General features: G+C 39.2%; 1 protein-coding gene and 1 non-coding gene across 2 annotated transcripts; both read left to right on the top strand.

The window, feature by feature from the left end:
* The first annotated feature begins 11,808 nt into the window (after window positions 1-11,808).
* On the top strand, window positions 11,809-13,984 carry LOC130980051 (zinc finger BED domain-containing protein RICESLEEPER 2-like). Its single transcript, XM_057903653.1, has 2 exons — window positions 11,809-13,777; window positions 13,917-13,984. Exons 1-2 carry the CDS (start codon window positions 11,809-11,811, stop codon window positions 13,982-13,984), a joined length of 2,037 nt encoding a protein of 678 aa, XP_057759636.1.
* A 3,612-nt stretch (window positions 13,985-17,596) lies between these two features.
* LOC130954837 (small nucleolar RNA R71) lies at window positions 17,597-17,700 on the top strand. Its single transcript, XR_009076431.1, has one exon. It is a non-coding gene; the product is annotated as a small nucleolar RNA R71 (small nucleolar RNA).
* Window positions 17,701-22,709: the final 5,009 nt, after the last annotated feature.

The following is a 22,709-nucleotide window of genomic DNA, read 5'->3' as shown; positions in this document are numbered from 1 at the left end:
CTCTTCCCACACGCAGGGTCCCTTCCATGGCAAGCTCTATGTAGGGTGTCACCGTTGTCAATGGCTACCTCCCATCCTCTCAGTGAAAATGTTCCTATGCTCTGTCACAGCACGGCTAATCATCTGTCGGTTCTCAATCAGGTTGGAATAGAATCCATTGATTCTTTTGCGTCTGTCACTAACGCCCAGCCTTCAGAAGTTTGAAGCTCGTCACAGTCATTCAATCCCAGAATCCTACTCGGAATACCACAGACAAGGTTTAGACTTTCCGGACTCTCATGAATGCTGCCATCAATCAGGCTTATACCACGAAGATTCTGATTAAGGAATCTAAGAGATACTCATTCAATCTGATGTAGAATGGAGGTGGTTGTCAGGCACACGTTCATGGATTGAGGAAGGTGATGAGTGTCACGGATCATCACCTTCTCCATAATTAAGTGCGAATGAACATCTTAGATAAGAACAAGCATGTTTGAATGGAAAATAAAGGAATTGTATTAATTCATCGAGACGCTGCAGAGCTCCTCACCCCCAACAATGGGGTTTAGAGACTCATGCCGTCAAAAAGTATGTGATTCAGATCTGAAAATGTCATGAGGTACAAAATAATTCTCTAAAAGTTGTTTAAATAGTAAACTAGTAACCTAGGTTTGCAGAATATGAGTAAACTAAGATAATTGGTGCAGAAATCCACTTCTGGGGCCCACTTGGTGTGTGCTGGGGCTGAGGCTAAAGCTATCCACGAACTGAGGCTTTTCTTGGAGTTGAACTCCAAGTTATAACGTGTTTTGGGCGTTCAACTCCAGATCATGACGTGTTTCTGGCGTTTAACTCTAGACAGCAGCATGTACTTGGCGTTCAACGCCAAGTTACGTCGTCTATCTTCGCGCAAGGTATGGACTATTATATAATGCTGGAAAGCCCTGGATGTCTACTTTCCAACGCCGTTGAGAGCACGCCAATTGGACTCCTGTAGCTCCAGAAAATCCATTTTGAGTGCAGGGAGGTCAGAATCCAACAGCATCAGCAGTCCTTTTTCAGCCTAAGTCAGATTTTTGCTCAGCTTCCTCAATTTCAGCCAGAAAATACCTGAAATCATAGAAAAATACACACACTCATAGTAAAGTCCAGAAATATGATTTTTGCCTAAAAACTAATAATATTTAACTAAAAACCAATTAAAACATGCTAAAATCTACATGAAATTACCCCCAAAAAGCGTATAAAATATCCGCTCATCACAACACCAAACTTAAACTGTTGCTTGTCCTCAAGCAACTAGATGAATAAAATAGGATAACAAGAAATTAAAAAGCAATAATATTTCAGAGTTTTAAGTGAAGCTCAGATTCTAATTGGATGAGCGGGGCTAGTAGCTTTTTGCTTCTGAACAGTTTTGGCATCTCACTTTATCCTTTGAAATTCAGAATGATTGGCATCCATAGGAACTCAGAATTCAGATAGTATTATTGATTCTCCTAGTTTAGTATGTTGATTCTTGAACACAGCTACTTAATGAGTCTTGGCCGTGGCCCTAAGCACTTTGTTTTCCAGTATTACCACCGGATACATAAATGCCACAGACACATAACTGGGTGAACCTTTTCAGATTGTGACTTAGCTTTGCTCAAGTCCCCAATTAGAGGTGTCCAGAGTTCTTAAGCACACTCTTTTGCTTTGGATCACGACTTTAACCACTCAGTCTCAAGCTTTTCACTTGGACCTGCATGCCACAAGCACATGGTTAGGGACAGCTTGATTTAGCCGCTTAGGCCTGGATTTATTTCCTTGGGCCCTCCTATCCATTGATGCTCAAAGCCTTGGATCCTTTTCACCCTTGCCTTTTGGTTTAAAAGGCTATTGGCTTTTTCTACCTCTTTTGCTTTTTTTTTCTCTCTTTTTTTTTCGCAAGAATTTTTTTTTTCAACTGCTTTTTCTTGCTTCAAGAATCAATTTCATGATTTTTCAGATCATCAATAACATTTCTCTTGTTCATCATTCTTTCAAGAGCCAACAATTTTAACATTCATAAAATTCAATATAAAAAATATGCACTGTTCAGGCATTCATTCAGAAGACAAAAAGTATTGCCACCACATATAAATAATTAGAATTTTTCTTATTAAGAACTCGAAAAAAATATTGCCTCTTTATTCTAAAAATCTACTATTTTATTCATGTTTGATGATGATGAGAAAAATAAATTATAACTTAATTGGAATTAAAATCAAAGTAGAGATACTAATTACTACTACTAATATATAACTTCTAAGGTAAATTTCTAATAAGAACAGTTATCACAGAGTTAAGGCAAAGATTAAAACTCAACGACCTTTATTTTGGGAAGTGGATGTTCCTCTAGTCTGTGGGGTGCCTTCAAGAATTAATTTCTGACGCTTCAGCTCCCTTAAGTTCACATCCTTGCTCTTCCTATTCCCTTAGGTGCCATGATCTTGATGAGTTTTAGCTCAGTGATCATGGCAAATCACACCAAACTTAGAGGTTTGCTTGTCCTCAAGCAAAAGAAAGGAAAGGAGAGGAATAAAAGGAGAGGCAGTTTCGAAAAAAAATAAGATGAGTTGAGAAAGATATGAGAAGAAATTAAAAAGATTTGAAAAAGAATTGGATTGGAAAAGATTTATGTTTATGAATTAAGATACATTTGATATTTTTGAAAAAGGGATTTTAGAAATTAGGGTTTTTAGAAATTAGGATTAAAATTTTTAGAATTGAAGGATGATATTTTGAAACATGTTTATGCAAGAAATCATGAATTAAAACATAAAAATTAGAAAATTTGTGAAGAAAAACGAATTTTACCTCCTCCCCACCATCCTGGCGTTAAACGCCCAACTGGTGCATGTTTTGGGCGTTTAACGCCCAATTGTTGCTTCTCCTGGGCGTTCAACGCCCAGCTGATGCTTCTATCTGGCGTTGAATGCCAGGAAGTCCTTTGTCACTGGGCATTTTTCTGAACGCCCAGGATGCTGTCAATCTGGTGTTAAACGCCCAGAAGGTGCTTCTTTCTGGCGTTCAATGCCCAGAAGATGCTCCTTTCTGGCGTTTAACGCCCAGATGGCTACCCTTACTGGCGTTGAACGCCCAGTGGGTGCTTCTTTTGGGCGTTCAACGCCCAAAATGTTTCTTACTGGCTTTTTCACGCCAGTGAGCTTCCAAATTCCCTTGTAACTCTGTGAATCCAATCAATTGCTATTTTACCTTGAAGATACTTTGACATATACCTGTAAAAATCAATTAATTAATCAAAACGAATAAAATTAAATTTTGTGATTGGCTGGGTTGCCTCCCAGCAAGCGCTTCTTTATTGTCCTTAGCTGGACAGTGAGCTCTCCTGGAGTCTCACAGATAATCAGAGCAAGGTTGGGACCTCCCAACATCAAACTTAGAGTTTGAATGTGGGGGTTCAACACCAAACTTAGAGTTTGGTTGTGGCCTCCCAACACCAAACTTAGAGTTGGACTGTGGGGGCTTTGATTGACTCTGCAGTGAGAGAAGCTTTTCATGCTTCCTCTCCATGGTTACAAAAGGAGAACCTTGTGTCTTATAGTTTGCAATGTCTGCAAACCACAGAGCTTCCTGAACAGCAAACAATTGCTCATCCGGAAAGGTTTCAGAGATCTCAGTAGGAGGGAGGGATGCTCCTGCTACTGGTTCTATCCGGGACAGGTGATCAGCTACTTGATTCTCTGTTCCTTTTCTGTCTCTTATTTCTATATCAAACTCTTACAGAAGCAACACCCATCTTATGAGCCTGGGCTTTGAATCCTGCTTTGTGAGTAGATATTTAAGAGCAGCATGGTCAGTATACACAATCACTTTTGATCCTACTAAGTAGGATCTAAACTTGTCAATGGCATAAACCACTGCAAGTAATTATTTTTTTGTGGTTGTGTAATTTTTCTGGGCATCATTTAAAACACTGCTAGCATAATAAATGACATGCAGAAGCTTGTTATGCCTCTGTCCCAATACTGCACCAATGGTATGGTCACTAGCATCACACATTAGTTCAAAGGGTAATGTCCAGTCTGGTGCAGAAATAACTGGTGCTGTGACCAGCTTAGCTTTCAGGGTCTCAAACGCCTGCAGACACTTTGTGTCAAACACAAATGGTGTGTCAGCAGCTAGCAGATTGCTCAGAGGTTTTGCAATTTTCGAAAAATCCTTTATAAACCTCCTATAGAATCCTGCATGCCCCAGAAAGATTCTGATTGCCTTAACATTGGCAGGTGGTGGTAATTTTTCAATTACTTCAACTTTAGCTTGATCCACCTCTATTCCCTTGTTTGAAATTTTATGCCCAAGGACAATCCCTTCAGTCACCATAAAGTGACATTTTTTCCAGTTTAAAACTAGGTTGGTCTCTTGGCATCTTTTCAGAACAAGTGCTAAATGGTTAAGGCAGGAGCTGAATGAGTCTCCAAATACTGAAAAGTCATCCATGAAGACTTCCAGAAACTTCTCCACCATATCAGAGAAGATGGAGAGCATGCACCTTTGAAAGGTTGCAGGTGCATTGCACAAGCCAAATGGCATCCTCCTGTATGCAAATACTCCAGATGGACATGTGAATGCCGTTTTCTCTTGATCCTGGGGATCTACTGCAATTTGATTATAACCTGAATATCCATCCAGGAAGCAGTAGTATTCATGACCTGCTAGTCTTTCTAGCATCTGGTCTATGAATGGTAAAGGAAAATGATCCTTTCGGGTGGCTGTATTGAGCCTTCTATAATCAATACACATACGCCACCCTGTAACTGTTCTTGTAGGAACCAGTTCATTTTTTTCATTATGAACTACTGTCATGCCACCTTTCTTAGGGACGACTTGGACAGGGCTTACCCAGGGGCTATCAGAAATATGATAAATAATCCCAGCCTCTAGTAACTTAGTGACCTCTTTCTGCACAACTTCCTTCATGGCTGGATTCAGCCGCCTTTGTGGTTGAACCACTGGCTTGGCGTCACCCTCCAATAAGATCTTGTGCATGCATCTGGTTGGGCTAATGCCCTTGAGATCACTGATGGACCACCCAAGAGCTGTCTTGTGTGTCCTTAGCACTTGAATTAATGCTTTCTCTTCCTGTGGCCCTAAAGCAGAGCTTATTATTACAGGAAAAGTGTCACCTTCTCCCAGAAATGCATATTTCAGGGATGGTGGTAGTGGTTTGAGCTCGGGTTTAGGAGGTTTTTCCTCTTCCTGAGGAGTTTTCAGAGGTTCTTTTATTTCCTCTGGTTCCTCCAGATCAGGCTGAACATCTTTAAAAATGTCCTCTAGCTCTGATTCGAGACTCTCAGTCATATAGACCTCTTCCACCAGGGAGTCAATAATATCAACGCCCAGGCAGTCGTCTAATGTGTCAGGATGTTACATAGCTTTGACAACATTCAACTTAAACTCATCCTCATTGACTCTCAGGGTTATCTCCGCTTTTTGGACGTCAATGAGGGTTCATCCAGTTGCTAGGAATGGTCTTCCTAAAATGAGAGTTACACTCTTGTGCTCCTCCATTTCCAGCACTACAAAGTCAGTAGGGAAGGCAAATGGCCCAACCTTGATAATCATGTCCTCAATTATGCCTGATGGGTATTTAATGGAGCCATCAGCAAGTTGAAGATAGATCCGGGTTGGTTTGACCTCTTCAGTCAAGCTGGTGCACGAAATTGTGATCAATACTTTTCACAGCTCAAATAATCCCCGGTAATGAATCCAAAAACTTGGTGCTCAATACCATGGCATAAACACAACTTCGCACAACTAACCAGCAAGTGCACTGGGTCGTCCAAGTAATAAACCTTACGCGAGTAAGGGTCGATCCCACGGAGATTGTTGGTATGAAGCAAGCTATGGTCACCTTGTAAATCTCAGTCAGGCAGACTCAAATGGGTATAGTGATAAACGAATAAAGCATAAAGATAAAGATAGAGATACTTATGCATATCATTGGTGAGAGCTTCAGATAAGCGAATGAAGATGCCTTCCCTTCCGTCTCTCTGCTTTCCTACTGTCTTCATCCAATCCTTCTTACTCCTTTCCATGGCAAGCTCATGTAGGGTTTCACCGTTGTCAGTGGCTACCTCCCATCCTCTCAGTGAAAATGTTCCTATGCTCTGTCACAGCATATGGTTAATCAGCTGTCGGTTCTCAGTCAGGCCGGAATAAAATCCATTGATTCTTTTGCGTCTGTCACTAACGCCCCGCCTGCTAGGAGTTTGAAGCACGTCACAGTTATTCAATCATTGAATCCTACTCAGAATACCACAGACAAGGTTAGACCTTCCGGATTCTCTTGAATGCCGCCATCAGTTCTCGCCTATACCACGAAGACTCTGATCTCACGGAATGGCTGGCTCGTTTGTCAGGCGAGCACTCGGTTGTCAGGCGATCAACCATGCATCGTGTATCAGGAATCCAAGAGATAAACACTAGAGCCTTGATTGCTTGTAGAACAAGAGTGGTTGTCAGTCACCTTGTTCATGAGTGAGAATGATGATGAGTGTCACGGATCATCACATTCATCAAGTTGAAGAACAAGTGATATCTTGGAACAAGAACAAGCGGAATTGAATAGAAGAACAATAGTAATTGCATTAATACTCGAGGTACAGCAGAGCTCCACACCTTAATCTATGGTGTGTAGAAACTCCACCGTTGAAAATACATAAGAACAGGGTCTAGGCATGGCCGAATGGCCAGCCTCCCAAATGATCTAAGATAGCATGAAACTCAAAGATAGCTACCAAGATGTCAAATACAATAGTAAAAGGTCCTACTTATAGAAAACTAGTAGCCTAAGGTGTACAAAGATGAGTAAATGACATAAAAATCCACTTCTGGGCCCACTTGGTGTGTGCTTGGGCTGAGCAATGAAGCATTTTCGTGTAGAGACTCTTCTTGGAGTTAAACGCCAGCTTTGGTGCCAGTTTGGGCGTTTAACTCCCATTTAGGTGCCAGTTCCGGCGTTTAACGCTGGAATTTCTGTAGGTGACTTTGAACGCCAGTTTGGGCCATCAAATCTTGGGCAAAGTATGGACTATTATATATTGCTGGAAAGCCCAGGATGTTTACTTTCCAACGCCGTTGAGAGCGCGCCAATTGGGCTTCTGTAGCTCCAGAAAATCCACTTCGAGTGCAGGGAGGTCAGAATCCAACAGCATCTGCAGTCCTTTTGAGTCTCTGAATCAGATTTTTGCTCAGATCCCTCAATTTCAGCCAGAAAATACCTGAAATCACAGAAAAACACACAAACTCATAGTAAAGTCCAAAAAAGTGAATTTTAACTAAAAACTAATAAAAATATACTAAAAACTAACTAGATCATACTAAAAACATACTAAAAACAATGCCAAAAAGCGTACAAATTATCCGCTCATCACAACACCAAACTTAAATTGTTGCTTGTCCCCAAGCAACTGAAGATCAAATAAGATAAAAAGAAGAGAATATGCAATGAACTCCAAAAACATCTATGAAGATCAGTATTAATTAGATGAGCGGGGCTTTTAGCTTTTTGCCTCTGAATAGTTTTGGCATCTCACTTTATCCTTTGGAATTCAGAATGATTGGCTTCTTTAGGAACTTAGAATCCAGATAGTGTTATTGATTCTCCTAGTTAGGTATGATGATTCTTGAACACAGCTACTTATTGAGTCTTGGCTGTGGCCCAAAGCACTCTGTCTTCCAGTATTACCACCGGATACATACATGCCACAGACACATAATTGGGTGAACCTTTTCAGATTGTGACTCAGCTTTGCTAAAGTCCCCAATTAGAGGTGTCCAGGGTTCTTAAGCACACTCTTATTGCCTTGGATCACAACTTTATTTCTTTCTTTTTCTTTCTTTTTCCTCTCTTTTTTTTTCGCTTGCTTCTCTTTTTTTTTTCGCTTGCTTCTCTTTTTTTTTTTTTGTATTCACTGCTTTTTCTTGCTTCAAGAATTATTTTTATGATTTTTCAGATCCTCAGTAACATGTCTCCTTTTTCATCATTCTTTCAAGAGCCAACATTCATGAACCACAAATTCAAAAGACATATGCACTGTTCAAGCATACATTCATAGAACAAAAGTGTTGCCACCACATCAAAATAATTAAACTGTTATAAAATTCAAAATTCATGCAATTCTTTTCTTTTTTAATTAAGAACAATTCTTAAGAAAGGTGATGGATTCATAGGACATTCATAACTTTAAGGCATAGACACTAAGACACTAATGATCACAAGACACAAACATGGACAAACATAAAGCATAATTTTCGAAAAACAGAAAAATAAAGAACAAGGAGATTAAAGAACGGGTCCACCTTAGTGATGGCGGCTTGTTCTTCCTCTTGAAGGCCTTATGGAGTGCTTGAGCTCCTCAATGTCTCTTCCTTGTCTTTGTTGCTCCTCTCTCATGATTCTTTGATCTTCTCTAATTTCATGGAGGAGGATGGAATGTTCTTGGTGCTCCACCCTTAGTTGTCCCATGTTGGAACTCAATTCTCCTAGGGAGGTGTTTAGTTGCTCCCAATAGTCTTGTGGAGGAAAGTGCATCCCTTGAGGTATCTCAGGGATCTCATGATGAGAGGGGTCTCTTGTTTGCTCCATCCTTTTCTTGGTGATGGGCTTGTCCTCATCAATGGGGGTGTCTCCTTCTATGTCAACTCCTACTGAATAACAGAGGTGACAAATGAGATGAGGAAAGGCTAACCTTGCCAAGGTGGAAGACTTGTCCGCCACCTTGTAGAGTTCTTGGGCTATGACCTCATGAACTTCCACTTCTTCTCCAATCATGATGCTATGAATCATGATGGCCCGGTCTAGAGTAACTTCGGACCGGTTGCTAGTGGGGATGATTGAGCGTTGAATGAACTCCAACCATCCTCTAGCCACGGGCTTGAGGTCATGCCTTCTCAATTGACCCGGCTTCCCTCTTGAGTCTCTCTTCCATTGTGCGCCCTCTTCACATATGACTGAGAGGACTTGGTCCAACCTTTGATCAAAGTTGACCCTTCTAGTAGGGGTGGGCAAAAAAATCCAAATTTTGGATTTTAAACCAAATCCAAACCAAACCATTTTAAAAAAACCAGTTTTAAACCAAAAAAAATCCAAACCAAATTATATTTATTTTATAATTTGGTTTTTGATCCAATCCATTTAAACGGTTTTAAATCCGGATCCAGATCCAGATCCAAATTAAGATCCAAATCTTAAAAAAAAACCCTAATTTTGAGTATTCTCCTCTTCCACAAATCCTCTTCGACAAATCCTCTCTTCGCCACCGTCAACATCTCTTCTTCTTTGCCTCTCGTCGGAGCTCGCCGGTGGTTCGTCGGTCTCTACCTCTTCGAGTCTTCAGTCTTCACTTTGATTCGAGACTCTCTCTCTCTCTGCCTCGACCTCCCATTCGTGACTCTGTCTTCTCTCTTGTTTGGCTCTCTTCTTCTTTCGTTGGTGGCTCGCCGGAGCTCATGCTCATCAATTGAGGTAAGCCTCCTCCTTGCCCTTGGTTCTGAGTTCTGAGTTTTATCTAGGTTTTTTCTATTTTGTTGATTTGTTCTGTTTTGTTCCTTCATGAGTATACTGACTTCTTCACTTCAATGGATTGAATGTGCAGATTTTGTTTTTCCACCAAGGAGCACAACAAAGTTAGTGAAACTGAACCAGAACAAGCAGTTCCAGCACAAGCAGAACAAGCAGTAGCCCCTGTTCTAGTTTTCTGTTCCAGGTTTTTATTTTATTAAGTTTGATTATGAATATCTTCACCAAAATGCTTTGGGAAATATTTCTTAGGAAATCTATGAACTGGATGAGTCATGAATGCAGTACTTTTGTTATTGGTATGAATACTTATGAGTTATACAGGTTATATAAGAGTGGTATAGTATAACTTTGAGGCTTGTTTGTGTTGTAAGATGTGACTTTGTTACTAAGCAGAGATAATTTTGACGGATTGTGTTTCTAAGGTGATGAATATTATTGTTTGGGTCAAGAATTACATATACAGGACTTTTGAATAATGAATTTGTTTCCCATTCAGATTACTTTTATTGTGGGAGATTGGTTTGTTAGGACTTTATGCAATGTAGCACCAATTTTGTTGATTTTTCCCATTAGAACCACAGGAGTTGTGGATCTATTAACTCTATGGTTTAAGCTGATGTTTGACTTATCCTAATCTGTTGCTATTGTTTCTGTATTCTTTTAATTTTGTATTGAAACATGTCATTATGTGTCAACGAGTCAACCTCCCCTAGTTTTCTTCCTTACTGGAAATCTTTGTCATCTTAAAACCTTTGTTGTTTTCACTCGGTAAGCTTTCTATCTGTGAACTGTTGGACTAATAAGCTCTCTGTTTATGAGCAGAGGTTATATGGTTTTGCAATATGCTTTTTGGCTTGATTAACTTTTACACTATTGGTAAGTCTAGAAGCATGATTTTTCTTTCTAATTAGAACTTTTGCTATATATTAGCTTTTAGTTTAGTGCAAATTATTCTTCATAATGAAACCTTTTGTTGTATCCTTTTCTTTTTGAACTATAAAAGAATCTTATTATTAAAATAAAAAACAAAGAGAAGAATACAACTATGATTCTTTCGGTACTTTTTGTATAATCTTAGGTTTTTATCTCCAACTTATATTTGACTATATAGCTAGAAACTAATGTAGTGTCATTTATTGTTACCATTGTACAGTCAATGCTTTTTTTCTCAAACCAATCAAGTTTAGAGTAGCATTCACTCTTGGCAATAGCCCCTGTTCTAGTTCTCTAGTTCTCTGTTCCAGAACAACCAGAACAAAGTTAGTGCATTTTGTTAGAGAGTGCTATTCTTTGGGAGGCATGATGCTGTTTTTTTTTTCTTTTGGGGGGCAATTTTGTTGAAAACCGAAACTATTTTCTTGCTAGCTTCAGTGAAGTTTTTCTGCTTCTAACATTAGCCTTTTTACTTTTTCTCAAGCTTTTAATTTGGTTTTATTCAATGTGTGTTTGTTTAAAGTGTACTATAATTTGTTTAAAGTGGTTTGTTTAAAGTGTACTATAATTTGTTTAAAGTGGTTTGTTTAAGCTTGTTTTGCAATTCACATTAATTGTGCTTTTATTTGCTTTGATCTTTAGCCAATTACACTGTCACATTTGAAGAATGGTTTCTTCATGTCCCTTTCTTCTTTTTTTTACTTGAACACAAAGAATGACTGAAAGTCAACATAATAGAACCAAAATCAACCGCCATGTGCATGCATCCTAACATAAGTACATAACCTTTTATTTTATTTCCCTTCACTTTTAAACTTTTTTTTTTGGTAAAAATTAAATCATTTTTGAGATTTATACATATGCTGGGGGCAAAAGTTACACTGCTGTAAAATTAAGCTATGATGATTTCAAGATTTATTCTTAATTTTACTTTTTGTATATCTAATAAGCCTATTTGTTAGTATGTATAGTATGTTCTAATTTTTGTGCCAAAATCAAATAGCATTGTTCTCTAGCATTGTGCTTAGTTATATATGATTAGATCATTGAAAACTCTAAGGTAAGATATAAAGCAAATTAGCACAAATTGAAGAGAAGTGACAATAAAACAACTAATTTATACGTTGATAGGTTAATTTTGTTGATATAAAACACTGCTGCTGTCTTGTTTTGCTGTTTTGAGGTACAGGACAGTAATTTTCATAATCTTTAGGCCGTATTTTCTTTGCGAGATATATGAACATGCATTAGTTTGTGTTAATTTTAGCATGTTTGGCACCAAATTTTGAGTTATGTACACCTTGCTTTATATGCAGAGCAAGATGACTGAAAACAGTAATATTGAAGCAGCAGGGATGTCCGCTAGCATTCAACCATCTTCTCCACTGTCAGGTGTTCGTAAGAATCGGTCAGCTGTCTGGGATCATTTTGATGTAGAGAATGCTACCGAGAAGAAGGCTAAATGCAAATATTGTGGTAGCTTAATACAATATGGAAATGGAACCAGCTCAATGGGTGGTCATTTGAGAAGATGCAAGCAAAATCCTAATAATGATTCAAACAAAAGAAGAAAAACAACGACCACACCGACTATAGATGAGCGTGGTGTTTTAAATTCACCAAGTGCTTCCAAATTTGACCAAGAGGAGGCTCGAAGGGCACTTGTGGAAATGTTTATTGGGGAAGAGCTACCATTTCGCTTCGTTGAAAGCCCGAAATTCCGAAAATTTGTGCATGCCCTACAAGCAAGATTCAAAGTTCCTTCACGGACTACATTAGCACGTGACATTGGAGCTCTTTATGCTGAAGAGAAGATGAAGTTGCAAGATTTTCTTTCGGCAAATTGTGGTAGAGTATGTCTAACCACTGACACTTGGACTTCAATTCAAAATTTTACTTATATGAGTTTGACAGCACACTTTATTGATTTGGATTGGAAATTACATAAAAAAATACTTAATTTTTGTCAAGTGACAAGTCATTCAGGAGAGGTTATAGGAGCAACTATTGAATCTTGTTTAAATAATTGGAATTTGAATCGGGTCTTTAGTGTGACAGTTGATAATGCCTCCTCTAACGATGTTGCAATTAAATATCTGAAGCAGCGATTGAATTCTTGGAATAGCATTATTTTGAATGGTGAATTTATTCATATGAGGTGTTGTGCACATATTATAAACTTAATTGTAAAAGAGGGGTTGAAAGAGATTGATGAATCAGTCTTGAGGATTCGTAGTGCAGTAAAGTATGTTAGATCTTCTCCGTCAAGAGCTAGTAGATTTCAAAAGTGTGTTGAACTAGAAAAAATTCAATATAAAGGCTTGCCTTGCATGGATGTTGAGACTCGGTGGAACTCTACCTATCAAATATTAGAGGTAGCTTTGAAGCATCGCAAAGCATTTGAGTTGCTTGCTTTGAAAGATAATACCTATATAGGAGAGATGAATGGAGGAAAAAGGAGAGGTGTTCCTTCTGATTCAGACTGGGAGTATGCTGAGTCCATTGTACCATTTTTGCGAGTGTTCAATGATGCCACTATACGTGTTTCTGGTGCCTTATATGTTACCAGTGATATGTATATGAAGGAAGTATTTGCAATTGGACGATTTATTCGTCATTCTTGTGATTCTGTTGATTTTAGTACTATGTCAATGGCAGAAAGGATGAGGGTTAAGTATGAGAAGTATTGGGGCAATCCTGATTCGGTGAATATGTTGTTATTGATTGCTATCGTACTTAATCCAATGCAAAAGATTGAGTATGTCAATTATTTCTTGGATTACTTCTTTGGAGAAGAAAAAGGAGGCGAATTGAAGTCAAAGTTGTCCAAGTGCATAAAGTTGCTTTATCAGCAATACCAAAGTTCTGAGGAAGCAAGTGAAGCTGATACGCAAGATGTTCAAGCCAACAACATTAATACCGATCTTCATGGCATGGGCTTTTTTCTGCAAGCAACCGGTCGCAGAACAAATACAAGATCTGAACTTGATAGATATTTACAAGAAGAATGTGAGCCATACTCCCATAAGTTTGATATACTAAACTGGTGGAAGGTCAACTCAACCCGATTTCCAATTCTTGGAAATATGGCTCGTGAGGTGTTGGCTATACCTGTTTCTACGGTAGCTTCAGAGTCTGCATTTAGTACTGGAGGAAGAGTCCTCGATCCATACCGCAGTTCCTTAACACCTAGAATGGTAGAAGCCTTAGTCTGCACAGGAGATTGGCTTAAGGAAGATCTTTTCTCTGCTTTAGATGATGATGATGAAGTTCTTCAACAAGTTGATCAAGGTATAAAATTTGTTTCATATTTCTTCTTATTTTATTTTATTTTTATTTTTGTTATCTTTTTATTTTAGAATTTAGGTATTAGTTACCAATTAAAAGTTGTTGAATATAGACTTGATAATTAATTTGATTCCCTTGGCAGATATATTTTCCTCTAATGATGGTGCTTGTTCTATGGCGGCATCAATTGATAATCTTGATGATGACTAGGTATGCTTAATATTCTCATTTGGTTTAATACTTTCATTCAAAGATTTGTTTTAAAATGACAAAGGTATATTTTGTTATTTGCAGATATATTTTCCTCAAAGGTTGTGGTTGTTTGATGATTTTGTTGGCAACTTGGCATCTTTTGATACTTTGTGGTTGTTGTTTTAGAGAGATTTTTTGGTGATATTTTTTTGATGTCTTGAGAATTATTAAATGTTATATAGATTAGCTATTGTCATTAGATTTATAAAGAACCAAATTCTAGTTGTAATGAATCTATACACTTTAAAATGACTTTACTATTAATTTTTACTTTTAAAAAAATTATGGTTTGAAAATTAAATTTCTAAAAACTGGTTTTAAAAGTGGATTTTATAAAAAAAAAATCGGATTTTAGATTTGGATTTAAAAAAAACCGGATTTTAGAACTGGATTTTAAAAAAACCGGATTTAAAACTGGATTTTAGATTTGGATTTTTAAAAAAAAAATTGGATTTTAGATTTGGATTTAAAAAAAACCGGTTTTATATGTAAAATTGGATTTAAAACCGGTTTATAAGTAAAAACCGGATTTAAATTCTAAAACCGGTTTAAAACCGGTTTTTGTTTTTTCAAACTGGTTTAAAACCGGTTTCTCTCTTCAATCCAGTTCTGGTTTGGTTTCATAAACCATAAATCTGGTTCTGAAATGGATCCGGTTTGGATTTAAAAAAATCCAAACCATGCCCACCCCTACCTTCTAGTGTAAGGATGTTCATCTCCTTGCATCATGGGCAAGTTGAATGCTAACCTTACATTTTCCGGACTAAAATCCAAGTATTTCCCCCGAACCATAGTAAGATAATTCTTTGGATCCGGGTTCACACTTTGATCATGGTTCTTGGTGATCCATGCATTGGCATAGAACTCTTGAACCATCAAGATTCCGACTTGTTGAATGGGGTTGGTAAGCACTTCCCAACCTCTTCTTCGGATCTCATGGCGGATCTCCGGATATTCACCCTTTTTGAGTGAAAAGGGGACCTCGGGGATCACCTTCTTCAAGGCCACAACATCATAGAAGTGGTCTTGATGCACCCTTGAGATGAATCTATCCATCTCCCATGACTCGGAAGTGGAAGCTTTTGCCTTCCCTTTCCTCTCTCTAGAGGTTTCTCCGGCCTTGGATGCCATAAATGGTTATGGAAAAACGAAAAAGCAACGCTTTTACTACACCAAACTTAAAATGTTTGCTCGTCCTCGAGCAAAAGAAGAAAGAAGAGAGTAGAAGAAGAAGAAATGAGGAAGAAGGGGATGGCTTTGTATTCGGCCAAAGAGGGGGAGAAGTGGTGTTTAGGTTGTGTGAAAATGAAGGGGTGAAGAAGGGTTTATATAGGAGAGGGGTTTTTGGGGAAGAGGTATTGAGGTGATTGGTGAATGGGTGAAGAAGAAAGAGAGTGGTGGGGTTGGTGGGGGTCCTGTGGGGTCCACAGATCCTTAGGTGTCAAGGAAAAGTCATCCCTGCACCAAATGGCATTCAAAATCACGTTTTGATCCATTTCTGGCGTTAAACGCCGGGCTGGTGCCCATTCCTGGCGTTTAACGCCAGGTTCTTGCCCTTTTCTGGCGTTTAACGCCAGTCTGGTGCCCCTTTCTGGCGTTAAACGCCCAGAATGGTGCCAGACTGGGCGTTAAACGCCCAACTGCTAGCCTCACTGGCGTTTAAACGCCAGTGGGTTCTTCCTCCAGGGTGTGCTATTTTTCTTCCTGTTTTTCATTCTGTTTTTGCTTTTTCAATGGATTTTGTGACTTCTTATGATCATCAACCTACAAAAAACATAAAATAACAAAAGAAAATATATAAAATATAATCATTGGGTTGCCTCCCAACAAGCGCTTCTTTAATGTCAGTAGCTTGACAGAGGGCTCTCATGGAGCCTCACAGATACTCAGAGCAATGTTGGAACCTCCCAACACCAAACTTAGAGTTTGAATGTGGGGGATTCAACACCAAACTTAGAGTTTGGTTGTGGCCTCCCAACACCAAACTTAGAGTTTGACTGTGGGGGCTCTGTTTGTCTCTGATTTGAGAGAAGCTCTTCATGCTTCCTCTCCATGATGACAGAGGGATATCCTTGAGCCTTAAACACAAAGGATTCTTCATTCACTTGAATGATCAGTTCACCTCCATCAACATCAATCACAGCCTTTGCTGTGGCAAGGAAGGGTCTGCCAAGGATGATGGATTCATCCATGCACTTCCCAGTCTCTAGGACTATGAAATTAGTAGGGATGTAATGGTCTTCAATCTTTACCAAAACATTCTCTACAAGTCCATGAGCTTGTTTTCTTGAGTTGTCTGCCATCTCTAGTGAGATTCTTGCAGCTTGCACCTCAAAGATCCCTAGCTTCTCCATTACAGAGAGAGGCATGAGGTTCACACTTGACCCTAAGTCACACAGAGCCTTCTTGAAGGTCATGGTGCCTATGGTACAATGTATTGAAAACTTCCCAGGATCTTGTTTCTTTTGAGGTAATTTCTGCCTAGACAAGTCATCCAGTTCTTTGGTGAGCAAAGGAGGTTCATCCTCCCAAGTCTCATTTCCAAATAACTTGTCATTTAGCTTCATGATTGCTCCAAGATATTTAGCAACTTGCTCTTCAGTGACATACTCATCCTCTTCAGAGGAGGAATACTCATCAGAGCTCATGAAAGGCAGAAGTAAGTCCAATGGAATCTCTATGGTCTCATTTTGAGCCTCAGATTCCCATTGTTCCTTATTGGGGAACTCTGTGGAGGCTAGTGTACGCCCATTGAGGCTTTCCTCAGTGGCGTTCACTTCCTCTCCCTCCTCTCCAAATTCGGCCATGGTTATGGCTTTGCACTCTCCTTTTGGATTTTCTTCTGTATTGCTTGGGAGAGTACTAGGAGGGAGTTCAGTAATTTTCTTACTCAGCTGTCCCACTTGTGCCTCCAAATTCCTAATGGAGGACCTTGTTTCAGTCATGAAACTTTGAGTGGTTTTGATTAGATCAGAGACCATGGTTGCTAAGTCAGAGGGGTTCTGCTTAGAGTTCTCTGTCTGTTGCTGAGAAGATGATGGAAAAGGCTTGCCATTGCTAAACCTGTTTCTTCCACCATTATTGTTATTGAAACCTTGTTGAGGTCTCTCTTGATTCTTCCATGAGAAATTTGGGTGATTTCTCCATGAAGAATTATAGGTGTTTCCATAGGGTTCTCCTAGGTAATTCACCTCTTCCATTGAGGGATTCTCAAGATCATAAGCTTCTTCTTCAGATGAAGCATCCTTAGTACTGCTTGGTGCATTTTGCATTCCAGACAGACTTTGAGAAATCAAATTGACTTGTTGAGTCAATATCTTGTTCTGAGCCAGTATGGCATTCAGAGTATCAATCTCAAGAACTCCTTTCTTCTGACCAGTCCCATTGTTCACAGGATTTCTTTCAGAAGTGTACATGAATTGGTTATTTGCAACCATTTCAATGAGCTCTTGAGCTTCTGTAGGCGTCTTCTTCAGATGAAGAGATCCTCCAGCAGAGCTATCCAAAGACATCTTGGATAGTTCAGAGAGACCATCATAGAAAATACCTATGATGCTCCATTCAGAAAGCATGTCAGAGGGACATTTTCTGATTAATTGTTTGTATCTTTCCCAAGCTTCATAGAGGGACTCACCATCCTTCTGTCTGAAGGTTTGGACTTCCACTCTGAGCTTACTCAATTTTTGAGGTGGAAAGAACTTTGCCAAGAAGGCATTGACTAGCTTTTCCCAAGAGTCCAGGCTTTTTTTAGGTTGTGAGTCCAACCATATTCTAGCTCTGTCTCTTACAGCAAAAGGGAATAGCATCATTCTGTAGACCTCAGGGTCAACCCCATTAGTCTTGACTGTGTCACAGATTTGCAAGAACTCAGCTAAAAACTGATGAGGATCTTCCAATGGAAGTCCATGGAACTTGCAATTCTGTTGCATTAGAGAAACTAATTGAGGCTTAAGCTCAAAGTTGTTTGCTCCAATGGCAGGGATAGAGATGCTTCTCCCATAGAAGTCGGGAGTAGGTGCAGTAAAGTCACCCAACACCTTCCTTGCATTGTTGGCATTGTTGTTGTTTTCGGCTGCCATGTCTTCTTCTTCTTTGAAGAATTCGGTTAGGTCCTCTATAGAGAGTTGTGCCTTAGCTTCTCTTAGCTTTCGCTTCAAGGTCCTTTCAGGTTCAGGGTCAGCTTCAACAAGAATGCCTTTGTCTCTGCTCCTGCTCATATGAAAGAGAAGAGAACAAGAAAATGTGGAATCCTCTATGTCACAGTATAGAGATTCCTTGAGGTGTCAGAGGAAAAGAAAAATAGAAGAAAGAAGAAGGAGAAGAATTCGAACTTTAATTAGATGGAGTTCGAATTGTGCATTAAGAAGGAGTGGTACTCCATAAATAGAAGGATGTGAGATGAGGGGAAGAGAATTTTCGAAAATTAATTAAAAAGATGTTAAAAACATTTTGAAAAATTGATTGATAATTTTCGAAAATTCAAAGTGGAAAAGAAATCAAGTGATTTTTGAAAAAGATTTTGAATTTAGAAATCAAAAAGATTTGATTGAAAACTATTTTGAAAAAGATGTGATTAAAAAGATATGATTGAAAAGTTATGGTTTTGAAAGATATGATTGAAAAGATATGATTTGAAAACAATTTTAAAAGATACGATTTGAAAACAATTTTTAAAAAGATTTGATTTTAAAAATTAATGACTTGCCTAACAAGAAAAGATATGATTCAAACATTTAAACCTTTCTCAACAGAAAAGGTAACAAACTTTGAGATGTTCAATCAAATCATTAATTGTTAGTAAGTATCTTTGAAAAAGGAAAGAAATTGATTTTGAAAACATTTGATTGAAAAGATATGATTTGAAAAAGATTTGATTTTGAAAAACTTTGAAAACTTGAAAAAAAATTGATTTGAAAAACAAAATCTTCCCCCTAGTGCCATCCTGGCGTTAAACGCCCAGAATGGTATCCATTCTGGCGTTTAACGCCCAAAATGCTACCTTTTTGGGCGTTAAACGCCCAACCAGGTACCCTGGCTGGCGTTTAAACGCCAGTCTGTCCTTCTTCACTGGGTGTTTTGAATGCCCAGCTTTTTCTGTGTAATTCCTCTGCTGCATGTTCTGAATCTTCAGTTCCCTGTACTATTGACTTGAAAATAGAACCAAGATCAAATAAACAAGGCATGCAAGACACCAAACTTAAGATTAGACACTAGACTCAAACAAGAAACATAAAATCTTTTTTGGTTTTTATGATTTTGTGAATTTTTTTTGTGCTTTTTTTTTCGAAAATTATATGAAAATAGAAAATAAAGGTTTCAGAATTCTCAATTTGAATTTCCAGGAATCATTGCAATGCTAGTCTAAGACTCCGGTCCAGGAATTAGACATGGCTTCACAGCCAGCCAAGCTTCCAAAGAAAGCTTCGGTCCAAAACACTAGACATGGCCAATGGCCAGCCAAGCCTTAGCAGATCATTGCTCCAATAGTAAGATTGATATAGATCAACAAGCTATTGTGATGATCAGTTGAAACCTCGGTCCAATAAGATTAGACATGGCTTTTCAGCCAGCCAGATTTCAACAGATCATCATGAAACACTAGAATTCATTTTTAAGAATTCTGAAAAAAAATACCTAATCTAAGCAACAAGATGAACCGTCAGTTATCCATACTCAAAAACAATCCCCGGCAACGGCGCCAAAAACTTGGTGCACGAAATTGTGATCAATACTTTTCACAGCTCAAATAATCCCCGGTAATGAATCCAAAAACTTGGTGCTCAATACCATGGCATAAACACAACTTCGCACAACTAACCAGCAAGTGCACTGGGTCGTCCAAGTAATAAACCTTACGCGAGTAAGGGTCGATCCCACGGAGATTGTTGGTATGAAGCAAGCTATGGTCACCTTGTAAATCTCAGTCAGGCAGACTCAAATGGGTATAGTGATAAACGAATAAAGCATAAAGATAAAGATAGAGATACTTATGCATATCATTGGTGAGAGCTTCAGATAAGCGAATGAAGATGCCTTCCCTTCCGTCTCTCTGCTTTCCTACTGTCTTCATCCAATCCTTCTTACTCCTTTCCATGGCAAGCTCATGTAGGGTTTCACCGTTGTCAGTGGCTACCTCCCATCCTCTCAGTGAAAATGTTCCTATGCTCTGTCACAGCATATGGCTAATCAGCTGTCGGTTCTCGGTCAGGCCGGAATAAAATCCATTGATTCTTTTGCGTCTGTCACTAACGCCCTGCCTGCTAGGAGTTTGAAGCACGTCACAGTCATTCAATCATTGAATCCTACTCAAAATACCACAGACAAGGTTAGACCTTCCGGATTCTCTTGAATGCCGCCATCAGTTCTCGCCTATACCACGAAGACTCTGATCTCACGGAATGGCTAGCTCGTTTGTCAGGCGAGCACTCGGTTGTCAGGTGATCAACCATGCATCGTGTATCAGGAATCCAAGAGATAAACACTAGAGCCTTGATTGCTTGTAGAACAAGAGTGGTTGTCAGTCACCTTGTTCATGAGTGAGAATGATGATGAGTGTCACGGATCATCACATTCATCAAGTTGAAGAACAAGTGATATCTTGGAACAAGAACAAGCGGAATTGAATAGAAGAACAATAGTAATTGCATTAATACTCGAGGTACAGCAGAGCTCCACACCTTAATCTATGGTGTGTAGAAACTCCACCGTTGAAAATACATAAGAACAGGGTCTAGGCATGGCCGAATGGCCAGCCTCCCAAATGATCTAAGATAGCATGAAACTCAAAGATAGCTACCAAGATGTCAAATACAATAGTAAAAGGTCCTACTTATAGAAAACTAGTAGCCTAAGGTGTACAAAGATGAGTAAATGACATAAAAATCCACTTCCGGGCCCACTTGGTGTGTGCTTGGGCTGAGCAATGAAGCATTTTCGTGTAGAGACTCTTCTTGGAGTTAAACGCCAGCTTTGGTGCCAGTTTGGGCGTTTAACTCCCATTTAGGTGCCAGTTCCGGCGTTTAACGCTGGAATTTCTGTAGGTGACTTTGAACGCCAGTTTGGGCCATCAAATCTTGGGCAAAGTATGGACTATTATATATTACTGGAAAGCCCAGGATGTTTACTTTCCAACGCCGATGAGAGCGCGCCAATTGGGCTTCTGTAGCTCCAGAAAATCCACTTCGAGTGCAGGGAAGTCAGAATCCAACAGCATCTGCAGTCCTTTTGAGTCTCTGAATCAGATTTTTGCTCAGATCCCTTAATTTCAGCCAGAAAATACCTGAAATCACAGAAAAACACACAAACTCATAGTAAAGTCCAGAAAAGTGAATTTTAACTAAAAACTAATAAAAATATACTAAAAACTAACTAGATCATACTAAAAACATACTAAAAACAATGCCAAAAAGCGTACAAATTATCCGCTCATCACAAGCCAAGCTTTCTGATAGTGGATGCAGGAATTAGGTTGATGCTTGCCCCAAGATCACATAGAGCTGTCTTGGTACAGTTACCCTCTAATGTGCATGGTATCATGAAGCTCCCAGGATCTTTAAGCTTCTCAGGTAAGCTTTTCAGAATGACTGCACTGCATTCTTCAGTGAGGTAAACTTTTTCAGTCTCCCTCCAATCCTTCTTATGACTTAAGATCTCTTTCATGAACTTAGCATAAGAGGGTATTTGCTCAAGTGCTTCTGCAAACGGAATCTTTATTTCAAGAGTCCTGAGATAGTCTGCAAAGCGGGCAAATTGCTTATCCTGTTTCGCTTGGCGGAGTTTTTGAGGATAAGGCATTTTGGCTTTGTACTCCTCAACCTTAGTTGCTGCAGGTTTATTACCTACAGAAGTGGGTTGGGAAGCCTTTTTAGAGGGGTTGTCATCAGCACTTGTATGTGACTGATCCCCCACTGGCATTTGAATGCCAGGGGTGGAAGCTGGGGTGGCGTTAGACGTCATCTCCCCATTTGTTACTGGCGTCTGAATGCCAGAACTATGCTCCCTTTGGGCGTTCAACGCCGAATTCATGCTTGTTTCTGGCGTTGAACGCCAGGAATGAGCATGGGCTGGGCGTTCAGCGCCAGCATTATTCCTCTCTGGGCTCTGATTGTCCTCAGAGGGATTTTGAGTGGCCATTTGTTCATTTCTTGGCTTCCTGCTGCTTTGAAGTGAGGTATTTAATGTTTTCCCACTTCTTAGTTGAACTGCTTGACATTCTTCTGTTATTTGTTTTGATAGTTATTTTTCTGTCTGCTTTAACTGTACTTCCATATTCCTGTTAGCCATTCTTGTTTCCTGTAATAATTCATTGAATTCGGCTAGCTGCTGAGTTAGAAAATCTAATTGCTGATTGAATTCATTAGCCTGATCCACCGGACTGAGTTCAGCAGTTACTATTTTAGCTTCGTCTTTCCTGGAAGATTCACTGCTTAGGTACAGATGCTGATTTCTGGCAACTGTATCAATAAGCTCTTGAGCTTCTTCAATTATTTTTCTCATATGTATAGATCCACCAGCTGAGTGGTCTAGAGAAATCTGAGCTTTTTCTGTAAGCCCATAGTAGAAGATGTCTAATTGCACCCATTCTGAAAACATTTCAGAGGGGCATTTTCTTAGCATCTCTCTGTATCTTTCCCAGGCATCATAAAGGGATTCATTATCTCCTTGTTTGAAGCCTTGGATGCTT

This window comes from Arachis stenosperma, chromosome 1 (genome assembly GCF_014773155.1).
Source record: "Arachis stenosperma cultivar V10309 chromosome 1, arast.V10309.gnm1.PFL2, whole genome shotgun sequence".
NCBI classification, from domain to species: domain Eukaryota; kingdom Viridiplantae; phylum Streptophyta; class Magnoliopsida; order Fabales; family Fabaceae; genus Arachis; species Arachis stenosperma.
Note: the sequence above shows the minus strand (reverse complement) of the source record. Positions and strands in the feature narration are given on the sequence as shown.

What these genes read in the sequence shown, in the direction of transcription:
- LOC130980051 (XM_057903653.1), top strand. Translation starts at nt 11,809, where the DNA reads ATGACTGAAAACAGTAATATTGAAGCAGCAGGGATGTCCGCTAGCATT. An exon ending in TCTTCAACAAGTTGATCAAG is followed by an intron (nt 13,778 to 13,916) that starts GTATAAAATTTG and finishes TTCCCTTGGCAG; the next exon opens with ATATATTTTCCTCTAATGAT.